This window comes from Myotis nattereri (assembly GCF_964212035.1).
Source record: "Myotis nattereri genome assembly, chromosome: 16".
Lineage (NCBI taxonomy): Eukaryota > Metazoa > Chordata > Mammalia > Chiroptera > Vespertilionidae > Myotis > Myotis nattereri.
Genome location: NC_138091.1, coordinates 18,023,771 through 18,046,838, shown reverse-complemented (window position 1 = coordinate 18,046,838; position 23,068 = coordinate 18,023,771). Strand labels below are relative to the sequence as shown.

At 54.2% G+C, this 23,068-nt stretch overlaps 1 protein-coding gene across 2 annotated transcripts in view; it reads left to right on the top strand.

Moving 5' to 3' along the window:
• Positions 1 to 1,124: 1,124 nt before the first annotated feature.
• Positions 1,125 to 23,068, top strand: part of TRPV3 (transient receptor potential cation channel subfamily V member 3) — a gene marked incomplete at both ends in the record, with an annotated part of 29,755 nt that continues 7,811 nt past the window's right edge. For both annotated transcript variants that reach the window (XM_081110565.1, XM_081110566.1), the window contains 11 exons: positions 1,125 to 1,243; positions 7,698 to 7,802; positions 7,964 to 8,050; positions 8,797 to 8,951; positions 9,704 to 9,880; positions 13,817 to 13,957; positions 15,601 to 15,881; positions 18,346 to 18,522; positions 19,461 to 19,619; positions 20,534 to 20,635; positions 21,803 to 21,876. In XM_081110565.1, coding sequence (XP_080966691.1) covers positions 1,125 to 1,243; positions 7,698 to 7,802; positions 7,964 to 8,050; positions 8,797 to 8,951; positions 9,704 to 9,880; positions 13,817 to 13,957; positions 15,601 to 15,881; positions 18,346 to 18,522; positions 19,461 to 19,619; positions 20,534 to 20,635; positions 21,803 to 21,876 — 1,577 coding nt within the window. The remainder of the gene's footprint in view (positions 1,244 to 7,697; positions 7,803 to 7,963; positions 8,051 to 8,796; positions 8,952 to 9,703; positions 9,881 to 13,816; positions 13,958 to 15,600; positions 15,882 to 18,345; positions 18,523 to 19,460; positions 19,620 to 20,533; positions 20,636 to 21,802; positions 21,877 to 23,068) is intronic.

Sequence of the window (23,068 nt, the reverse complement as noted above, 5' to 3'; positions counted from 1 at the left end):
AGGAGGTAAACAAGTCCTGTTCTGTCATGGAGAGCTCTGAACACAAAATCCGAGATGAGAATTGAGAAAACAGCATTTGGCCTGGCTGGTGTTTCTCAGTGGTTAGCGCAATGGCCTGCAGACCAAAGGGTCTCGGGTTCGATTTCCTGTCAAGGGAATGTGCCTGAGTTGCAGATTTGATCCCCAGTCTTGGTCGGAGCATGAGCTGGAGGCAACCAGTCGATGTGTCTCTCACATCGATGTTTCTCTCTCTCTCTCCTCCTTCCCTCCCTCCTTTCCACTCTGTCTAAAAAAATCAATGGAAAAACATCTTCGGGTGAGGACGGGGACACACACACACACACACACAAACAAACAAACAAGAGAAAGCAGAGCTTATTCTCAGCAACCCACCCAGAGATTGGTGGGGCTGGACATGAGCAGGGGGCTGGAGCAGGGGGCAGGGAGCAGGGAGCAGGGAGCAGGGAGCAGGGGGCAGGGGGCAGGGAGCAGGGAGCAGGGGGCTGGAGCAGGGGGCAGGGGGCAGGGAGCAGGGGGCAGGGGGCAGGGAGCAGGGGGCAGGGGGCAGGGAGCAGGGGCTGGAGCAGGGAGCAGGGGGCAGGAGCAGGGGGCAGGGAGCAGGGAGCAGGGAGCAGGGGGCTGGAGCAGGGAGCAGGGAGAAGGGGGTAGGAAGCAGGGAGCAGGGGGCAGGGAGCAGGGGGCAGGGGGCTGGAGCAGGGGGCAGGGGGCAGGGAGCAGGGGGCAGGGGGCAGGGAGCAGGGAGCAGGGAGCAGGGGCTGGAGCAGGGAGCAGGGGGCAGGAGCAGGGGGCAGGGAGCAGGGAGCAGGGAGCAGGGGGCTGGAGCAGGGAGCAGGGAGAAGGGGGTAGGAAGCAGGGAGCAGGGGGCAGGGAGCAGGGGGCAGGGAGCAGGGAGCAGGGAGCAGGGAGCAGGGATCAGGGATCAGGGTGCAGGGGCAGCTTCAGGGACAGTCTCCCTGTCCCTGAGAGCGGTTGGTGGCCTGGGAAGGGAGCAAGTGAGCTCCCCATCCTAGGGGTATAAGCAAGGGCCCCAGGGAGTCTGAAGCCCCTGAAGCTCCATGCCCCTGAGTCAACCCGAGCATCTGCGCTGTGATTGTGTTCTAGCCATGAATGCCCACCCCAAGGAGATGGTGCCCCTCATGGGCAGAAAAGCCACCGTCACCAGTGGGAACCAAGTCGTCCTACAGGAGAAGCGGCCAGCGGAGATCACCCCCACTAAGAAGAGGTAGGACGGGGAGGCTTGGGCCTGGGTGCTGTGCGGGAGTCCTGGTGCTCACTCTCAGGGAGCCCTTGCCTGGGCTGGACCGGAGAGGTTCAGCCTCATCTGCGATGGCCTGGTGCCCAACGAAGTATAACCGGGTGGGCGGGGAAACCATGTCGTAGACCAGTGATGGCGAACCTTTTGAGCTCGGCGTGTCAGCATTTTGAAAAACCCTAACTTAACTCTGGTGCTGTGTCACATATAGAAATTTTTTTTATCTTTGCAACCATAGTAAAACAAAGACTTATATTTTAGATATTTATTTTATATATTTAAATGCCATTTAACAAAGAAAAATCAACCAAAAAAATGATCTCGCGTGTCATAGGTTCGCCATCACTGTCGTAGACTCAGGGGTCCGAGCCAGGGAGGTCAGTGTGACTGGAATCATCAAGGGCGTGTCTGGGGGCACTGAGGCAGGAACCTATAGGGAGACTCCCGGGGAAGGTAAGGGATTGCTGGAGCCATCTGGAGACAAGGGGAAAAAGGTGGGTTGACATTACAGGTGGTCGGGACCCCATACTGGGTACTATTTTCATGCACATCCATTGTGTGCCCAGCCAGGTCACTCACCCTAACGCCACCTGTGTAATGGGGACACCAGCAATGGCACCAACTCATAGGATGATGGTTAATTGGGATCGTGCCATCCAAGTACTCAGCCCGGTGCCTGACCCGCAGTCAGTGTCTAGCCCAGCCGTGGGCAAACTACGGCCCGCGGGCCGGATCCGGCCCGTTTGAAATGAATAAAACTAAAAAAAAAAAAGACCGTACCCTTTTATGTAATGATGTTTACTTTGAATTTATATTAGTTCACACAAACACTCCATCCATGCTTTTGTTCCAGCCTCCGGTCCAGTTTAAGAACCCATTGTGGCCCTCGAGTCAAAAAGTTTGCCCGCCCCTGGTCTAGCACATGTTGGCATTGATAGTATTTTTGTAACCTTGAGCTTCATTGTCATCAACACTCCACAGGGCCCTTGGGAACGGGGCAGGGCTAGGATGTTTTGACCGCTTCCCAGTTGGGAACATGGAGCAGGGAAAGTACTTCTCCAGGGTCACACCTGGCCCCTGAGCTGCCTCCACTGTTGTCCCCCGACCCCCTTGGCCTATTTGTTGCCCCTCAAACCTGAATGCCCCTCCTCCACCCCAGCTGTGCTTCCCCTGGCCCTGGGGTGGGCCGACTGGTCTAGGCTGGCCCATTTGCCTGCCTCCTCTGCCCCTGTCCCAGGCCCACTCTTGGCCAGAGGTGAGCTTGGTGCTTCCCTTATGTTGGTTGGAGTAATAATCACTGAAGTCTCCTATGTATCAGGTCTGGGGCAGGGGCCAGTGAGGAGTCCCATGTGGCTGAAGTGCTGGGTGGGTGGGGGAGTTTGAGGAGATGAGTTCCATTGGGGCTGGGCCTTGGTGGTGGGTTAAGGAGAGTGGACAAAACTAAGTGGGGAGCCACAGAGGGTTTGGTGTGAAAGGAAGGGCATGGCGAAATTTGCATTTTGGAAAGGATACTCTGGGTGATCTGCATGGATGACGGATTGGAGGAGAGACTGTTGGGAAGTCCAGGTGGTGAGGTCTGAGCCTGGGTGGTTAGGGGTAGAGAAAAGGGGACCGATCAGAGAGGTATTATGATCATGGGGTCCACAGGATCAACTATGGAAGGGGAGGGAGAATGAGAAACAAAAGACATCCCCTTCTTCTGATGGGGGGACCTGGAGGGATGATGGGACCATCTCTGATGGGCATGTCAGAGGAAAAGGGGCAAGGTCAGGAGGAATAAGCCAAGTTCAGGTGTGAAATGTTGGCTGAGAGGTGCCCATGGGACATCCAGATGGAAGCTCCATCCCGGAGCACAGGAGAGAAAATTCAGAGGTCAGACATGGAGATCAGATAGGTCTCAGTAGGTCCATGGGCAGCTTGGATCTCGGTGGGCTTGTCTGAGTAAGAGCAGAGAGATCCTTGAGCCAAGCCCCAAACCATCACCCTCCTGCCTCTCTTCCCCTCCCCCTCCCTCTCATGTTCCCAGAGGAGGGTGAGAGATGGCATATGCGGTGGCAAGTAGGATAGGCATGGAACAGGAGGTTTGAGTCTCAGAGGATTGAGGACAGGTTTTCAGGAAAATCCCAGGTTCTTCCAGCAGTCAAGCTGTGATTTTGAACCCATGCCTGTTCGTGAACTTAACTCTAGGCTCTGCTCTGCCTACGGCCTTAATCAGCCAAGGGCCTGGGTGTGGGATGTGACCTTTTTCTCAGGACGTGGTGGCCCCTTCTCCTTCCGGAAGGCCTTTTAAGAGCCGTTATGTGTGCCTGCTTCTCCCAAGACCCTGAAAATGTGGGCATCTCCCTCAGAACTGAGGAGAGAGCTCCTCAGGTCTAGAAAGAAAAAGAAAAATTATATGTAAATAAAGATGGCAATTGTGACCACTCAGGAAATATGAACTAAGTGGTGGAATTGAAGGCATCAAGAAATCTAGATCGGGGAGAGATTTTTTCCTGAACCAGCATGCCACTCCTGTGAGTAGCTGGCACGGTGACCATCTTACTGGGCAAGGTGATGCCCAGGGACAGCGATGAGGCTGATAAAGGCTGTGGAGGAGTTGGCCTCCTGGCGCTCAGAGCACTTGGGCATTTATTGGGACAAAGCAGGGAGACAGGCTCCTTCCAAGCCCTGGGGCTGCTTGAGGGAGTAGCTCTTTGCCTTCAAAGAGGCAGAAATGCAGGAGAAATAACGCAGAGCTGCCTGCTCACCTGTGTGAACAACATCCAGGTGGTGCCCTTTGGTCTGGGCCAAAGGTAGAAATAAGCAAGCAGCACCTGCTGCCGATCAGGAGCCAGGATGTCACAAGACCTTGCCATCTGCTCATGATGGAGGGTGAGAGGTGCCATGTGCGGTGGCAAGTAGGATAGGCCTGGGACAGGCCTTCATGGTCCAGCAGCTCCCTGCCCCAGGAGTTAGATCCTGGCTCTTACCACTCTCCTTCCAAGCCCCCAAAGACTTCCTTTCTCAGACACAGCCCCTACCTCCCTTCCAGGTGCTTCTCTCATGCTGCTCTTTCTGCTTCCAGGGCTTTTCCCAAACCACAGGCCCACTTCAAGATCCTGCCCAAATCTCACCCAACAGATCACAGAACCTTCCCCATCCCTGTCCTCAACTGGGAGGACCTTCTCCTCCCCTGAGCTCCTATAGTCTCTCTGAACAGGTAGCACAGTTAGTTATTAGGACAATGTCTTAGCTCTGGTTGAGATCTCTGAGGTCAGCGCCTCTCGAGAGGTCATCTCTTCCCTTCCTGCCCCCAGGTTTCCTATGCAGAGCATACTCATAGTTATGGAGTAAGGGGGTGAGTCAGTGAAGGAGCAGGCAAGACAAGGAGAGGAGTGGGTGGGTTGATGAGTAAGCAGCCTGTTGGCTCAGCACAGTCCCTCAGCATCAGTGAGAACACCTCACGGCGTTGAGATGAGGACACACTCCTTCCCTGCCCTCGGGCCCTCAGTCTCCAGGCCTGGAGTGGATAGATACTTTCATGATTTGGTTTTCTGGACCGTTCTTAAGACCCCTGTGGGCTCTGGGAGGAGGCCCTGAGAAGGAGGAGGAGTGGAGGAGAGCCAAAGGACCTCTCCCCAGCTTCTTGTGTAAAACTGAGAATGAGAGGTGAGGACTTCGGGCAACTGAGAGCCTAGTGGGGGTCACTTGAGGGTTGCAACCTCCAAACAGCATTTGCAGGGTAAGGTTGTGTTGGTCTGTTTGCTTATTAGTCCAGCTCACCAGTTTCTCTATTCACATATTTATGCACCCAACTAAGTCCTCAGCCTCCTTTCCTTCCTTCCTTCCTTCTTTCCCTCCTTCCTTCCTTCCTTCCTTCCTTTCTCCCTCCTTTCCTTCCTTTTTAACTTCCTTCCTTCCTTTCTTCCCTCCTTCCCTTTTCCTTTCCTTTCCTTTTCCTTCCTTCCTTCTTTCCTTCCTTCCTTTTTTCCTCCCTCCCTTCCTCCCTCCCTCCCTTTCATCCATTCATGAATTCAGCATCTATCCATCTATTCATTCATCCACTCATCTGTCCATCTATTCCACCAGCCATTCTTCTTTTCATTCATTTATCTTTCACTCATTGCCTATCCATCTCCCTGTTCATCCATTTAGTTTCTTCTGAGTGTCAGGACCAGTGTTGGGTTCTGGTGAATCAAGGATAAAACAACTGTAGTTTCTGCATTGAGAAACTTGTAGCTGAAGGATAGTGCATTATTTAAATCAAGGAAAGCAATGGCTGCCTCGCTGGTGTTGCCCAGTGGTTAAGCGTTGGCCCACGAACCAAGAGGTTGCCACTTTGATTCCTAGGCAGGGAATATACCTGGGTTGCGGGCCTGATCCCTGGTGGGAGGCTTGTAGGAGGCAGGCAATTGATGTTTCTCTCCCATCAATGTTTCTATCTCTTTATCCCTCTCCCCTCCTTTCTAAAAGTCAATTAAAAAAGAAAAGCAATGGCCTCATTGTGCTGTGCCCTGGCCTGATCATTGGAGCCAGTTTCGGCCAACCCACTAGAACAGTAACTCTGTGAGGAGAGAGATTTTGCACAAGTGTTCACCAGTATATCCCCAGTTCCTAGAACAGTGCCTGGCACATTATAGGTGCTCAACAAATATTTGTTGAGTAAATGTACTGCTGAGGAGCCCAGACAGGCAGGGATAGCTTTGGGGTGGCTATTGTGGGGGCACTGCAGGGGGCAGGGGAATGGTGCTTGGACTCGATGACCTCTGATGCCCATTTCACCTGGACAGTCCATAAGTGATTACCCCAGCGTTCCCCTGATCCAGACTACAAGCCCTGAGGGGTCATCTACCCTGGTGAGGACACTTGGCCCTGCGATGGCAAGAGACCACCTGGGGTCACATAGGAGGCAGAGGCAGAGGCAGAGGCAGAGCCAGAGCCAGAATAGAACCCAGGCCTTAGGATCCCAGCCAGGGGTTTACTCCTTCGTCTTCTTTTTTGAAGAAGGATATGATTTTAGGTCAGGCCAGAAGGTTCCTCTTGGTGGGCAGGAGACAGGAAGGTGAGGGCCAATGTATCAACCAACACTGCCCCCACCCCACTTATACCCATTTCTGGATTAGTTGAGCCTTCCAGGCTTGTCTGTGGCTGGAGGAGAGGAGAGGAGAGGGATTCCCCAGGCTAGGCCTGGGTCTCCCTCCTGCCTGCCCCACCCCAGGGGTAGCTGTGTTGGGTGCCTCCCTCTGCAGCTAATTCCTGGAGCTGGTTTAGTGGGAAGCAGACCCGGAGGGCTGAGGGGAGAGCAGAGCAGCATGGAGAGTGGCATGAGCCCGAGGCTAGACGTGAGGAGTCAGGTTCTCTGACTAACTTGGCTTTTATGCTCAGGGGTGACTGTGGATGAGTGGCTTCTCCATGCTGGGCCTTGGTTCCCCCTTCTGTAGAATGGGGCCACCATCCCTCCTCTGCTCTCCTCCCTTGAACTTGGTATGACTGGGACTGTACTTTGGGAGCTCTTCTGTGGTCTTGGGTATTGATCCTCTAGGCCTGGGAGGGAGGCAGGCAGCAAAGATGCTTAGGAGAGAGGCCACCTGGTCAGGAGGCCCAGTCCAGGCCAGGGCACGGAGCCAGGGCACAGCCAGCACTTGCACTGCAGCGGCCATGGGTGGGGGTGTTGCTGCCACCGAGGTCATCCTCAGCCTCATCCTCACCATCCTGGTTGTCACGAGAAGGCGTGTCTCTGCGTGTGTGATTGTGGGTTCTGAGAGCATGCGTGTCTGCATTTGTGGGTGTGTCTGAAGGCGGGCCCCTCCCTCACCCTCCACTGCTCCCCACCTCCACTTCCAAAGTGCTTTCCTGAATTTTCCTTCCTGACAAGGATTCCCAGCATGAGAGATGATAGAAGGGGGTGGAGTGTGGGGTGGGGACTGTACCTGAGCAGCCAGTGTAACGCCAAGAAAGGCCCCTGTACATCTCAGGGTCTTGGGACTTCTCCGAAGGTTCAGCTTCAGACCTGAGGTGGGCGGGGCAATGGGGGTGGGGGCTAAGGGGTGGGGATGGAGGAATTAGTTCCCATTGGCATGTTCCCCATCCCTGCTGAGTCCTTTGCACCTGCAGGCAGCTGCAGACAGGAAAACCCCCCTTAGGTGGCAGGCCACCCCAGCAGAGACCACTGGATTCATCCAGCCAGTGTTTCTAGTGAGAAGTCACCCAGAGCAGCTTTAAATCCAGGCTCTGCCACCTACCAGCTGTGTGACGTCAGAGCCTCCACATGCCCTCCTATGAAATGCGGGTGAGAGGACAATACCCACCTCTCAGGGCTGCTGTGAGGCCTGGAGTCCAGCATGGAACTGGGGGAGAGGGCCGCACCCTTGGCAGCAGGGTTGCAGGACCCGCAAGGGGAAAGGCCCCGCCCCCGCTCTAATGGCCTTGCTTGGTTGTCCCCTAGCGCGCACTTCTTCCTGGAGATTGAAGGGTTTGAGCCCAACCCCACAGTCGCCAAGACCTCTCCCCCCATCTTCTCCAAGCCGATGGATTCCAACATCCGGCAGTGGTGAGTACCACCCGCTGCCCAGCCCCCTGCCCCGGCTGGCCCTCAGCTCCAGAGGATGGCAGTGACTGGCCCTGGGCCACATGGCCAGGCCTGGTTGTGGCGTGCTAACATGGTTCGTCTTTGAAGTCACCCCCTTTCCTTCTCTTCCCTCTCCCCTCCAGCCTCTCTGGCAACTGTGATGACATGGACTCCCCGCAATCTCCTCAGGATGATGCGACAGAGACCCCATCCAATCCCAACAGCCCCAGGTGAGCCTGCCCTTCCCCGCCTCCCAGTGCCCACCAGGCAGATGCCGGAGGACAGGCACTGGAACCCTGAAGGAAAGAGAAAAAAGCCACCATTCTTGGGGCCGGGGACAAATGCCTGGGCCCAGGGCTGTGATGTGTAGGAAATTTATTGGGGGAGGGGAGTGTTACACTTGATAAGCTGTAAAAGTAATACCCATCCATTACAGCAGGCAGCGCAAGGGGAACTTCATGCAATACCATGTATGCAAATTTAAAATGCATGGTCTGCCTATGGCCTGGAGGATGGTGGTGAAACACCAAACAAGTGTACGTTTTGCAAGAACACACACACACACACACAAAGGTTACCCGTCAACGCGTTACCATGGTTGCCTATTTGGAGTGTGGGGGCGGGGAGGGGTAGATAAAAACATTCAAACAACACAAAATATGAAAATGAAATGTTCCTTCCCCTAATCCCATACTTTCAAGGTAATTACAGCTACCCTTCCTATTCATTACTGTGTGTATCCAAATACGCATTTTGATAAATGTGGTTGCATTTGGATTAGGAGGGGAGACTGCGTTGATTCCTTGGATCCCAGGGGCCTGGAGTGCGAATGGAGGGGTTCCCAGGCACTGTGACAGCACACGGAGATGTTGGGGGTGCAGTTGGGGGTGTAGGCACGGCAGCTCTGGTGGGAAACGAGGAGAGGGTAGGGGTGGAGGTGCACGTGTGGTGAGTTGGAAACCTTTTCTGGCCTCAGTGCAAACCTGGCCAAAGAAGAGCAGAGGCGGAAAAAGAAGCGGCTGAAGAAGTGCCTCTTTGCGGCTGTGTCCGAGGGCTGCGTGGAGGAGCTGGTGCAGCTGCTGGTGGAGCTGCAGGAGCTTTGCAAGAGGCGCCGCAACCTGGACATGCCCGGTCAGTGCCAGGCCCTGGCAGAGGGTGCGGGGCTGGGGTCCCTGCTTGGCTCCTGCTGTCCAGCTTCCCTCCCACCGACCCGTGGGGCTGGCATGTGAGGAGCCTTGAGTGCTGGGTTAGGGACTTTGAACCTGACTCTGAGGGCAATGGGGAGCCATGGAGGGGCTTAGACAGGTGAGGGTCATGGTCTGGCTACTGCCTGGAGGATGGGGGTGAAGCTGGAGGAGGCTGCTGTCCAGGTGGAGTTAGGACCCCAGCGGAGGGCTGAGGGAGGGGAACAGCATTCGGGCAGCGACGCTGGCAGGACGCAAGGACGTGGGCAGTGAGGGAGAGGAAGGAGTCGGGTGGTGCCACTGGTGACTTGGTGGATGGTGGAGCCCAAGCTGTCGAGGGGACTAGGGGAGAAGCAGTTTAGGGTGAGTCATTGAGCTCTATTTGTAAGGCTACCAGGAGGGGCAGGCTGGAGACTTCAGGGTGTTTGTCTACTTCTAGACAGTGGGAAGCCATGGGTACTGGTAAGATTGCCTCCTGCCAGGGAGAGGGTGAAGAAGCCAAAGAATGAAAGATGAGGCTCTCCTGGGCCTCTGGGAAGGAGGAGCCAGCAAAGGAGCTGGAGAGTGGGGGTGTGTAGGCTCCGGGAGGCTAGCAGGGGCCATGCACAAGGTCTTGAGGTCTGAGGCTGCAGCTCCCACACCCTGGGCTCCCCTCCTATGGGCCCCTCCTGCAGCTCCACCCTGTGATCTTGCCTGCAGACTTCCTCATGCACAAGCTGACGGCCTCAGACACAGGGAAGACCTGCCTGATGAAGGCCTTGCTGAACATCAACCCCAACACCAAGGAGATCGTGAGAATCCTGCTCGCCTTTGCCGATGAGAACGGCATTCTGGACAGGTTCATCAACGCCGAGTATACCGAGGAGGCCTACGAAGGTACCTGCCTGGGGGAGGGGTGTGCAGACAGTGGGTGACGGCCAGGCCACACAGATCATTGAAAGCCCAAAGCACATGGCGTGGCACTCGGCACTCTCTTCCTTCCTTCATTTGGCAAATAACTGAGCACCGACCACATGCCAGGCATTGTTTTTGGCACCGGGGTGCAGTGGCGAACATGACAGATGAAGGCCATGGCTCTACAGAAGGTAATTTTATATAGAAAATGCTTTGAAAATAAAATGAAAGAGGTTAATGTGACCGAAAGTAACTGGGGATGGGCAACTTTAGGGCGGATGGTCAGAGAGGTGACCTTTGACCCGAGGTCTGTCTGATGAGAGGGATCCAGACCAAGGCAAGGGCACTGGCTTGAGATAGGAAGGAACTAGGTACATTGGAGTGATGGAGAAAGAAAGCTGGAGATGAGGTTAGAGAGCTGGGCGGGGCCAACACATGGCAACTATTAGTGTCATCACTGTCATTATTATCAACTGCCCCAGTTGGGTCTCAATTTTGTGGTTTCTCTCTCAGATGGACCAGGGAGGAGCAAGGAGACCCCCTGGGGTAGTGTTTCCCTGCCCAGGAAATATGTTGTGAATAATCAGTAAGGTGGATCCTCATTTGAATCTTTGGAGTCAGTAAACATCCCGTTAGGATCTAATGAGATGCTTGTGGCAAAAATGTTGGGCTCAAGGATTACGGATGCTGCCTTACTGATATGCCAGGGGCACGAAACGTCTCAGCTTTTTGCAGGTGGGAGTCTAGGTTGGGCCCTTACCTTTTTCTCATGGGATAAAGTCATTATTTATTTATTTATTTAAACTCTGCACAGTTTCAAAAGAGTTTTTGTTACATAAAAAAAGTCAAGGGTTATGAAAAACTAAAAGCTATCCATTTGGAAGAGAGGAAAGTCAGGGAATATTGTTGCAACTGAGTGCAGAACTGCACATTGAGTTCCCTGGTAGCCACAGCAAAGAAAGAAAGGGAATGCGCTATATAATGTTTCAGCCTGTCACTAGGGAGTTGATACTAGCCCCGTAGCCAAGGAGGGTTAGGCCAGTGCCTCAAGCTTCTCTGTCCTGAATCGTCTCCCTTTTCAGGCCCTCTTTTCTTCTTGTCAGTCTTGTAGGGACGTACAGACTCCTACTTCTAGCAGCATGTTCTCCTTGAGGGCAGGGATGGACTTTGCCTTCCCCATAGTGGATCCTCTGATGCCCTTGGGGTCTCACATCAGAGGTCCTTAATAAATACGTTTTGAATGAGTGACTACATGAGGATTAGTTTCTCTATTAAGGCGTTGCTGTCCTGGCTGCAAATCCTGCCTCTCTCCTTTCTCAGCCTCCCCTTGTCCTTTTCTTCTGTCATGAATCTATGTCTTGCTGGTGGGTTGGTGGGGGGCTGTGGGCACCCTGTCTTTCTCTGCATGGTGGGAAGAACCATTTACCCCTGTCTTCCCAGACACAACCCTCTCCCCTACTCTTCTTCCTGATGGTAGCTGCTGATACCTTCCCTCCCCTGTTCTAGGCACTTCTTGCACCAGGGACTGCAACAGTAGCACTTTTCCTTACCTTGGGCATCAACTGGCCTTTCTGAGCCTCAGTTTCCCCATCTGGCAGAGGCTGATATTTCCTCTCTATACTGCTAAGAGGATACAATGACATCTTTTAAAATATTATTTTTAGCATTTTATCAGAGGCCTTCCGGGACTTACTTTGAAAAAAGCAATTTAATTAAATTTTTTATTGAAAAATTTAAGCATACATTTGAAATATTAGCATAATGAACCTCTAGATATTCATCAGTGAGATTTGGCATAGCAATTTATTTTTAATTGCATAAATAGTACGTGAATAGAATTTCATTGTAAAACATTCAAATATTTTAATTAAGTTAAAGAGGAACGCTTTGCTTGTTTCTCACTCTCTTCTCCAGAGATGATTAGTATGGGGTGTATGCTTTGAGGACGTTCCTAGGTTTTTGACATATGTGCGTATGTGCACATACAAATAGATAACTATTTATTCATTTATCTACTTATTTAACGCAGAGCAGTGATAAATAAGTTGTACTAAACTTAACTATACATCTTTGACACCTTCTCATGCCAGAATATGAAAGTCTGCCTCCTCTTTGCCTGCTTAGTCTGAGTATAACTGTACTGTGGCTAGTTTCACCCTTTTCCCGTGGACAGACATCCAGGTTGTTTCCAATATTTTGTTATGAGAACGTCTCGATGCACACTCTTCTCTATGACCTTGTGCACAGCGAACACGAGTTTTAGGGGAAAGACTGTGAACTGGCCTTTCTGGGTCCAGAGGCATTCACATTAAAATTAGAATGGTGACTGCCCTGGCCAGTGTGGCTCAACTGATTGGGTGTCATCCTGTGCACTGAAAGGTTGCTGGCTCGACTTCTAGTCAGGGCACATGCTTGAGTTTCGGGCTCGATCCCTGGTAAAGGGCGTGCAGAAGGCAGCCAATCTATGTTTTGCTCTCACACTGATGTTTCTATCTCTCTTGCCCTCTCCCTTCCTCTCTCTCTAAAAAAAAAAAAATTAGAATACTTGACAAATTTGCCACCAAAAAGTATTACTTTACTCTCTCCTCACAAAAGAATACAAAGCTTCTCCTTCTCCATACTCTTCACTAATCCTTTTTTAAAAAGTCTTTAACTCATTAGGCTCAAATATAATTCATTTGGTTCAAATTTTCATTTTCCTGATTACCAGTGATTCTGAATATCTTTCAGTTTCTTTATTGCCGATGTGTATTTTCTTCTCTGAGGGGTTCTTAATATTCTTTTCTTGTTTCCTTTTAGGTTGTTTGTCTTTTTATTGATTTGCAGAGCTCTTAATATATTATGGACTTTAAAAAAATACATGGTCTCTTTTATATGTCTCAAATATTTTCCCTGGCCTACCAGTTGCCTTTCAACTTTCTTTAAGATGTCTTTCAAAATACAGAAATATTTAATTTTTATGTAAGCAAACATGTCAGTTTTTTATTTATGGTTTCTGCATTTTGGATCTTGCTTAAGAAGGTTTTCTGTACCAAAAGGTTAGTTATAAACAAATTTTCCAATTAAAAAAAAAAAGCTTAGTTCTTTAACCCACCAGGAATTTATTTTTATGTATGGCAAGACAGCAGCTCTTTGGGAAATGCTGTTTCTGGTGGGACATTCTGAAATACAGCCCCCACCCCCCCAACACACACACACACACACACACACACACACACACACACACACACACACGAGGGTTCTGAAGGCTCTACCAACAGGGTTAATGTCCCTTCTCCACCTCCCTGCTCCTGAGCCCTGTTCCGTGCCTCAGTCACCAGCACCAGTCACCCAGTTCCCAGGCCAGACACCCCTTCTTCCCCAAGCCCCACAGACCACCTGAGGGCTCTTTCTCTTAGGGCTCTTGGCTCCACCGAGCAGAGTTCCACATAAGTCTGGGATCTTGTTAAGACCTCCTCCAGTTTTGCAGCCAGAAAAAATGCACACGTCCTAAACCCCAAATTCGGGTCATGCCACTTCCCTGCTTCCGCACCTGCTGACTCCCCTGGCCCTTAGGCTCAGGTTCTAAGGTTCACCCGGCTTAGCAGGCCTTGAGCGGGCCCCACCAGCCTTGCTAAACTCACCCGATGGGCCTACAGGCCACTCTGGGAAGGCCCTCAGCGCGGGGACTGGATGCAGAGCCCCTGCCCTGGTCCTGGAGCGCCCCCTCCTGGGTGGTAGCGAGACTGCGCTGCCGCGGAACGAGAAGCAAAACTGCATCCCGCGGGCACCGTGCCCCCAGCTGGCGACACCAACACCAGACAGGCGGCTTACTTCGCCACAGTTACGTGGAGGGTGGGAAGGAGGCCAGGCAGGGCGTCACCAGGGTCTCAGCCCTGAGCGCCCCCCGACCCCCACCCCACCCCACCCTGTCCGCAGGGCAGACGGCGCTGAATATCGCCATCGAGCGGCGGCAGCGAGACCTCACAGCGCTGCTCATCGCGGCCGGCGCCGACGTCAACGCCCACGCCAAGGGGGTCTTCTTCAACCCCAAGTACCAGCACGAGGGCTTCTACTTCGGTGGGTGCCGCCGCCGGGCTGGGGCTGGGGCTCGGGGTCCGGCAGGAGGGCGGAGGGACGGGCCGCCCCACAGACTCGGCCCCCAGAGGCGCTAGGGGCTGGGGGCTGGAGGCCGGCTCTGAGCTGCCCCGAGAGCAGAACCTGGTCCAGTGTGGGGGCAGGGGCGACCCTTCTGAACTGGGCCAGAGAGGGCGGGCGGGGAGGTGGCGAGCCTGCAGTCGGGGAGAGTCTAAGAAGGCACCCCGGGGAGGGAGAGCAAGCAGAGCCCTGGGTCCCAGGCGCAGAGAAGGCTCTGGGCGGGGGATGAGCTGCCCAGGGTAGGAGGACTGGTGTGGGCGTCCTGGCTGCCCGCTCAGCCTCTGTGCCCCGTGCTCAGTGCCTCAGGACTGCAAGCGGAGTCAACAGGGAGAGTATGAAAATTCTCCCACTGTCCACAAATGCATGCCGCCAGGCTAGGGCCGGAAACAAACAGCTCCGTCACACCAAGAATTGTCCTGGTACAATTGTCCTGTAGTCAACCTTGCTTCTCACCCCACCCAGCCCTGACTGACTGACAACCACTGACCTGTTTCCTCTCCTGGGTGGTTCCTGCATCAGCCGGGCTAGATGGGTCTGGGTGGCCTTGAGGGCAGGTCTTGTCCAGCCCGTTGCCCAGTATCAGGTCTGGCTGACGCCGGTGCTGGGGAACATTTGGGGGGTGGGATGAAGAAAGGGGACAGGACGGAGTTTGGGAGGTGAGCCGCAGGAGACCTGCTATCCCGTCCTGGTTCTGACCCGGGCTTGCGGTGTGACCAGGTGTGAGTCCCCTGCCTTCGTTCTTGAATATTTCTCGAGCACTCACTGTACAGAAGGTACTGTTCTAGGTGTTTGAAATGTATCAGTGAGCAAAACCAAGGTCCCTCCCCTCATGGAACTTACATTCTAGATGGGAAAGAGAACATCAATAATAAACACAGTAAATAACGTTAATTAACATGTTAGAAAATGATAAATGCCATCGAAAAATAACAAGTAAAGCAGGAGAAGTGGAAAACGAGTTCTAGGGCAGGAAGGAGGTGGATTTCAATTTTATTTATTTATTTTTATGATTTCAGAGAGGGAGGGAGGGGGAAAGAGAGATAGAAACATCAACGATGAGAGAGAATCATTGATGGGCTGCCTCCTGCACATCCCCTACTAGGGATCAAGCCTGCAACCCAGGCATGTGCCCTTGACTGGAATCGAACCCGGGACCCTTTAGTCTGCAGGCTGATGTTCTAGCCATTGAGCCAAACCAGCTAGGGCGAGTTCAATTTTAAATAGGACAGTTAGGGTGACTCATTGAAAAGGTGACATTTGAACAAGGACTTGAAGGAAGTGAGGGAGGGAGTGATGCAGATATCTGAGAAACAGCATTAAAGGTAGAGAGAACAGCCTGTGCAAAGGCCCTGAGGTAGGAAAATGCCTGGTGTGTTTAATAAAAGGGGTTATTGCAATGATCTAGCTTCAGTTTCTTCCCATACAAGGGGAGCTGGGGAGAGGGACAGGAAGCCTCAGGGGTCAATCCTACTGAGCAGGTCAGGATATGGGCTTCAGTCCTGGGACCTGGGGAACACCACTCTGTTCCATGAGAGACCTGAGTCCCAGTGTTCTCCCTCCCCCAGGCGAGACACCCCTTGCCTTGGCAGCATGTACCAACCAGCCCGAGATCGTGCAGCTGCTGATGGAGAACGAGCAGACAGACATCACCTCGCAGGACTCACGGGGCAACAACATCCTACATGCGCTGGTGACGGTGGCCGAAGACTTTAAGACACAGAATGACTTCGTTAAGCGCATGTATGACATGATCTTGCTGAGGAGTGGCAACTGGGAGCTGGAGACCATGCGCAACAATGACGGCCTCACCCCGCTGCAGCTGGCCGCCAAGATGGGCAAGGCCGAGGTGGGGCTTGGGGGCAGGCGGGAGGGTAGGAGGCACTCTACCATCCGCCAGCCCGGGGCCCCGTAGGCCACACCTCGGCGGGGGAACTTCTTAGGTTCGGAAGTGCAGTTGTGGCCCGAGCTGGGTTTATTCTGATGACCACACAGAGCCACTGAGATGCAGTGCGCGGGCCCACCCTCTGGAGTTCCGTCCCTCATACTCCGTGCTTCTTCTATCTCCTGCTCTGGGAGCCCCCTCTCTGGGGCCAGCGTGGGGGAGCCTCAGGGCTGTAGGACACAATCTCAGATGCCTGTGGCTGAGGATTCCTGGGTGGCAGGTGCTGAGTGTGGCTGAGTGTCTGACCCTTGGGGGCCTTCAGCCTCTCAGGAGGACAGGAGCCCCAGAATGGCTGCTCTGGGTCCAGAGCCAATGGGCTGCTAGTCCCGCTCTGGAGACATCCCAGCCTGCCCCTCAGGTTGAAACTCAGAGCCAAGAGCCCAGCAGAGCACATGACTGCTCTGGCCTTTGTGCTTGTGATGCGGCCGTGAAACTCGAGGCTTGCCTGGGAGCCTTGGTGGAGACTGGAGCTGGGGTGGGCTCACATCTCCTGGTGCCTGGAGCCGTGCTTGGTCTGAGATCAAGGTGGGGGGTGGGGAGCGGGTGCCCCGAGGGCCGTGGGTCCTGGTGCAGTGGTCAGGGCTGGTCCCACAAGGGACCTTTTCATTGTCTTGTTGGGGGAGGAGGGAATGGAGAACAGCTTTGACAAAGGAGGAATTGTGTATTTCCCCCCCCCCCTTCCCCCCCCCCCCGCTTCCTCTGTTTCTGTGCTTAAGACACAGACACTGACTTTGGGGAGACCTGTCCTGTCCCTAGTGAAGCAGGGGTCCCTTGGGGGTGAGGATGACGGAGCCCCAACACGCTAGGGCATCTGCATGCACGACTCCGGGGACCAGGTTCAGTGACGCAGATCCGTTTTATTGTGGAACTACAGGGGTATATATAGCATGAGGGGACCAATCAGAGGGAGACACGTTGCTATAGGCGACCAATCAGAGGGAGACACGTTGCTATAGGCGACCAATCAGAGGGAGACACGTTGCTATAGGCGACCAATCAGAGGGAGACACGTTGCTATAGGCGACCAATGGCTGAAAGTCTGGGGCACTGTGCACGTGGCTCTAGGAGTTAGTTCAGGCGGGCGTTGCTACTTCCTGGTGTGCCGAGGAAGCATGTCATGGTGGAGTGTGCTCACACCATTGCATCAGCCGCAGCGCTGAGACGTACTTCCCGAGCTCTGCTACACCTAGGAGCTCTCTGCCTGGGCTGTGCAGACAAGGCTCCCGCGTGAGATGAGATGGGAACCCCACTGTCTCATGTGAGATCAGGGCTCTGACACTGTCCTCTTTAACAGGTCCCTCCTCCTGGGCCTTGGGTTGGTGCCTTGGGAAGCCCTGGCCCCCAGGGTATTAGGGTACCCCCAAAACTCAGCTTTTAGGGAGTAGTGAGCTGGAGAGCAGGCTACCCATCTGACCTGCCCTTTGGAACCACCCAGGAAGCTTTACAAGCTACAGATGCCTGGGCTCCCTCCAGGGATTTGGATTGAGTCAGTCAGCAGTGTGGGACTATGTATGTATTTGTTTATTTACTAGAGGCCCGATGCACGAAATCCATGCAAGAGTAGGCTTTCCTTCCCCCGGCTGTGGGCACCAGCTTCCTTCCGGCACCTGGGACCCGGGCTTCCCTGGCAGAGGGAGGCCCTGCCCACCTGCTGCAGCCTTTGGGTCAGTGGCCTGGGCCTCCCTCTGTGGGCGATCATGGGGAGATGGCCAGGCCCCCAACCAATCATATTGCACCTGCCTTGGCTGGCCTGGCGCCAGTCGGTGTCATAGTGTGGTCCCGGATGGTTGTCTGGATGGTCGATTTGCATATTATGTTTTTATTATATAGGTTTTTGGAGACAGTGGGAGGGGGAGAGACAGAGAGAGAGAAACATCAATGTGAGAGAGACACATTGATTGGGAGCCTCCCAACCGGGCCAGGGATTGAGCCTGCAACTGAGGTATGTGCCCTCGACCGGAATCGAACCCGGGACCCTTCAGTCCTCAGGCAGATGCTCTATCCACTGAGCCAAACCAGCCAGGGTGGAGTGGGACTTTTTAATGTTCCCCAGTGACCTAATATGCAGCAGAGTTCGAGGATCACTGACTTAGAGGGGGTACCCCGCCTTTCTGTAAGGCTGGTGCCTTGCATCTCTGTGTGTCTGGCCAGAGCAGTGAGCCTCAGCTGGCAGGTCTTGATTGAGGGTGGGATGGGGAAGCTGGAAAAACTTCTCGTTTCTTCTCAGATCCAGGCCAAACAGAAATTATCTCTCGTAATTGTCAGTTCCCAGATTCTTCACTGAACTGGGTTTTAAGAGCCTCTTCCTGGCTCTCTGGGCCCCAAGCTCCATCCTGTGGCTGACAGTTGTCCCACTTCCTGTCCCCAGATCCTGAAGTACATCCTCAGTCGTGAGATCAAGGAGAAGCGACTCCGGAGCTTGTCCAGGAAGTTCACCGACTGGGCATATGGGCCCGTATCATCCTCGCTCTACGACCTCACCAACGTAGATACCACAACAGACAACTCGGTGCTGGAAATCATTGTCTACAATACCAACATTGATGTGGGTCTCCCAGGGGGCTGGGGGAGGGCACGGGGGGAGGGTGGGCTCTGGGGACACTGGGGAGACTACTAGCTGGACATATCTGCAATCCCCCACTTCTTTGCCTTATGGACAGAATTGGCACAATATGGCAGGGCCTGTGTGGGGTTCACTTGTTCCCAGGGTTCCTTGGGTGAGGGTCTCCTGGCCCCAGAATCCTGGGCAGTGTGGATATGGTGGTGGGAGTGGGGATGGCTGGTGTTGATCTTCTCCCCCACCACCCTACTCATTCTCTATGGCCGTGCTTAGAATTCCCTTTTCCCTCAAGCATGGCCCCATGTGAGGGACAGGGAGTGCATAGTTCTGGCAGTCAGGGAGACCTCCCTGGAGGAGGCAAGAAGGGGCGGCGAGGGGAAGAGAGAGGATCAGCAGTGAGAAGTTTTTGGCTTTGGGGGGACATGAAGCAGCAGACTGGATCTTCACTCTTTACATTTTATCAAGAACCATGCTTCCCAGAGCTTGCCTTGTCTGGGTTCTTCATGGACCTTCCAGGCAGCCTCGAGGGCAGGGCAGTTTGATTGATGTCAGTTGTATAGATGAGGAGGTGCAGGACCAGAGAGGCTCAGGGGCTTTCCTCAGGTTACACATTGAAGAGGGGCTAAGTTGGAGCCAGACCCCCAGTCACACTCCTTCTCCCTCCCAGCCCTGGCTTCCCAGGGAGCAGCAGGTGCTCCTGCTGGGAGCCCAGCTCCTGTGGCATTTGGCTGCTGCCTGGGCCCACTGGCAAGGAGCCCCGGGAGCTGGAAATTACTCTCCTGACATTTCCTGCCGAACCAGCCCATTGGACGTAATGACTGCCCCCTGCAGGGCAGCGCTGTCTCAGCGCTTCCTTTGAAATGGGGGCCTTTGACTGTGGGTCCTCTCCCCGTCTCCGTGGTGACGGTGGTGTGTACCCCCAGAACCGGCACGAGATGCTGACCCTGGAGCCCCTGCACACGCTGCTGCGTATAAAGTGGAAGAAGTTTGCCAAGTACATGTTCTTCCTGTCCTTCTTCTTTTATTTCTTCTACAACATCACCCTGACGCTCATCTCTTACTACCGACCCCGGGAGGAGGAGGTACGTGGGCCCCTTGATGGGGGGTGGGGTGGGGAATGGGGTGGTCAGGGCTGCAGGAGCCTGGAGCTGTCCCGTGTGCAGATGGGGAAACGGAGGCCCAGAGAGACCGAGATTTTCCTCGACTTCCCTAATTGTCATCCTTCACGTTTCTAGGGAACTGATATGTCTCCGGAGCTTAGCTGGGCTAAGCCCCAGGTGCGCAGCCTCAGGCTGACCCATGTTGGGAGGAGAACTAGAGAATTAGGAGACCCAGAGCCCAGGCTCTGTCTAAATCTAAAGCTGATGGTGTGTTTCTGATGAGGGCCACAGGATATGGGAGTGGGACAGTGAGGGAGCCTTAGTTTCCATGCATTTCCCGGGCACAGAGTTTCAGCTTTTTTTTTTTTTTTTTTTTTTTTTTAAATATATTTTATTGATTTTTTACAGAGAGGAAGGGAGAGAGAGATAGAGAGTCAGAAACATCGATGAGAGAGAAACATCGATCAGCTGCCTCCTGCACATCCCCCACTGGGGATATGCCCGCAACCCAGGTACATGCCCTTGACCGGAATCGAACCCGGGACCCCTCAGTCCGCAGGCCGACGCTCTATCCACTGAGCCAAACCGGTTTCGGCAGAGTTTCAGCTTTATTTGAGGACTGTGATGAGGTCCTGTGAGTGTCTGAATATGGATGGTTCCTGTAAGGAGGTGTGAGGGCTGTTAGCATGTTCCTGTGGAGATCTGGATTCCCAGCGTGGGTGGGGAAGGCAGGGGTGGGGGCTGCCATCCCTCCTCTAGCCTTGTACAGAGATCGGGCTCCCTGCTGGCTTCTGGCCCAGGCTGAGGGTTCTGCAAGGTCCCTCCAGAGCTGGCACTACCCCTGCCCTCCTCACCCCCCCCATCCTGCACCATCCATTCCTCCCCCTTCTTCTCAGGCCCTGCCGCACCCCCTGGCCCTGACGCACAAGATGGGGTGGCTGCAGCTCCTGGGGAGGATGTTCGTGCTCATCTGGGCCATGTGCATTTCTGTGAAGGAGGTGAGTGGGCCCTAGACCCTCCCGACTGGCCTGCGATGCAGGCAGGTGACAGCAGGCTTCGTTTTGATCCCACCCTGCTCGGCCATTACTGCTGGGGGGCTCTGGGGAGCCATTCCCCTTCTAAGCTTCAGATTTCTTAGTTACAAAGTGGAGATAAATAAGCAAGTCTATCTTACCTACTTCATCTAAGTACCCCTCCTTCCTCTGTCCTTCTATTTGCCATTTATCCACCCACCCCAACCACTCAGCAACCCATCTTCCTCTCCTCTCTGTCTACCCATTCAATCACCTGCCCTCTCTCAGTGACCCAGCCACTCATTCATTCATCTGAATACCCATTCATCCTTACCCTCTGTCCTTCCATCTGTTTATCAATTGATCACTTGATTGGTCCATCCATCCATCCATCCATCCATCCATCCAATGAGTCAACAGGTAGATTCGGAACATCATCGCATGTGGGGCCCTGGGGGAGGTGGTAAGGAGGGAAAGTTGTCCTCTTTGAGCTCACAGTCTGGTAGGGGATTTCAGAGGGACACAAACTTCTAGACTCTGCGATAGACTGTGAAAAGGCCCTGCACTGGGTTCAGACCAGTGCTCAGAGGAAAAGAGACGACCTTTACTGGGGGCAGGGGAAGGAGGGAAGGCTTGAGTGCAGAGATGGCACTTACCATGGTAGGCGTGGGCCTGAGGACATGGGGGAGAAGGCCATTACCGAGCGGGCATGGGGAACAGTATGAACTGAGGCGCCAAGGTGGAAGCTAGACTATACAGGGGCGGGCAAATGTAGGTCCACCGTTGTGAGCACTTGAAACACAGAGCTGATTCTTGTATCAATATTTATTAATTATTGTATTCTTTATTATTATTATTCGCCTACTTTTGCCATCCCTGTATTTGAAGGGTTGGCAGGTAGCTACACGTTGTGCTGCCTTGCAGGCTCTGGGGTGGGCGTGAGGGTGAGGGTGAGAGATACACAAAGATCGGAGGAGCCTGCACCTGGGCTCACCTGTCCTCCAGCCACAGGGCCCCTCAGTAGCCCCCACCTGGGCTCTGGCTGGGCCTTCACACACTGAGTCTCAGTCCTGGGGAGACACCCCCTTCCTCAGACCCCCCCCCCTGAGAGGCAGGCGGAGGCTGAGGCCTTTCTTTGCTTTCTGGCCTCAGGGCATCGCGATCTTCCTGCTGAGGCCCTCCGACCTGCAGTCCATCCTCTCGGACGCCTGGTTTCACTTCGTCTTGTAAGTGGGTCCGTCCCCTTCGTCGCCACCTCACAGGCAGGGCTGAGGTCCTATCTGGTGGTTGCTGTGTCCCTCTGAAACAATTGCCCTGCCGTGTCACCCTGTCCCGGCCATTCTGCCACACCCCCGTGGGCAGGGGCCGCCTCGCTCACTTCTGGTAAGGGAGACACATAGATGCCCAGAGAGCGGCCCAGAAAACACGAGGACAGTGCCCATCATCTGGCTGCAGGGATGGTGACTCCACCCTGCCACAGAGCCCCAGGCGGCAGGCAGCTGGGGGAAGGCACGGAGAGGCTCAGCCCTGCTGTTTGCCTTCTGATGGAGGCTTCCAGCCCGGGGCCTCCAAGCTGCATGGGGTCTAGACGTACCATCTTGGACCCTGGCAGATGGGAGCTGGAGAGTATTTGAGGGTCATTGCGTCTCACCTGCTGGTGTGGACACCGAGGCCCAGAGCAGGGAAGTGAGTCCCTCACAGTCACTCGGAACTTCAGTGGTCCTGACGCCAGTCCCAGCCTCTCCATCATCTTCTCCTCCTGCCAGTGCAGGCTTGGCTACCACTGGGCTCTTGCCAGAGAGCCTAGCCCAGACCTGTGTGGAGGTCCTGTCTCTGATTGAGCAGAGGCTGATTAAACCTGCAGCGAGCATTGAGGAATGTTGGCTTCCTCACTGCGCGGATGCCCCTGAAGTTCCTGCTCTGAGTTCTACGGGAGGGTGGGTCTATAGGACCTGGAAGCTTGGCCCGATGTTTCCAACTGCCTAGGTGTTTCATTCAGGATGTACCTGCCTGCCAGAGGCGTGAACCGGGTTCTCCATCCCTGTGGGCAGGTGGGGCCCCCAGACACTGCAGTGAAGGATGGCTGGGGGGCGGCGCTGCCCCCCACCCCCCCATGCAAGTCACATGAGAGTTTGTCCCCTTTGGAAAGTATGGTGATTCCAGAGAAAAACCATTTAGGCAGCCAATGGTTCCAGTGCAGACAAAAGGCACCAGTGCATGGCCATGCTTTTCTGCTTGTTGGTTGTTTTGTTAGCGTAGGCAAAGGTGTGGATGTGCTTCCTCCCTTCAGCGCCAAAGGCACCACCCATCACCCAAACACTTGCTTTTCACTGCACGAGAAAAACAAGGCGGCCCGTGTCCTAGCTTTAACCGGTCATTTTCTAACGGTGCGGACTGATGTTCTAAGCGAGAGATGTC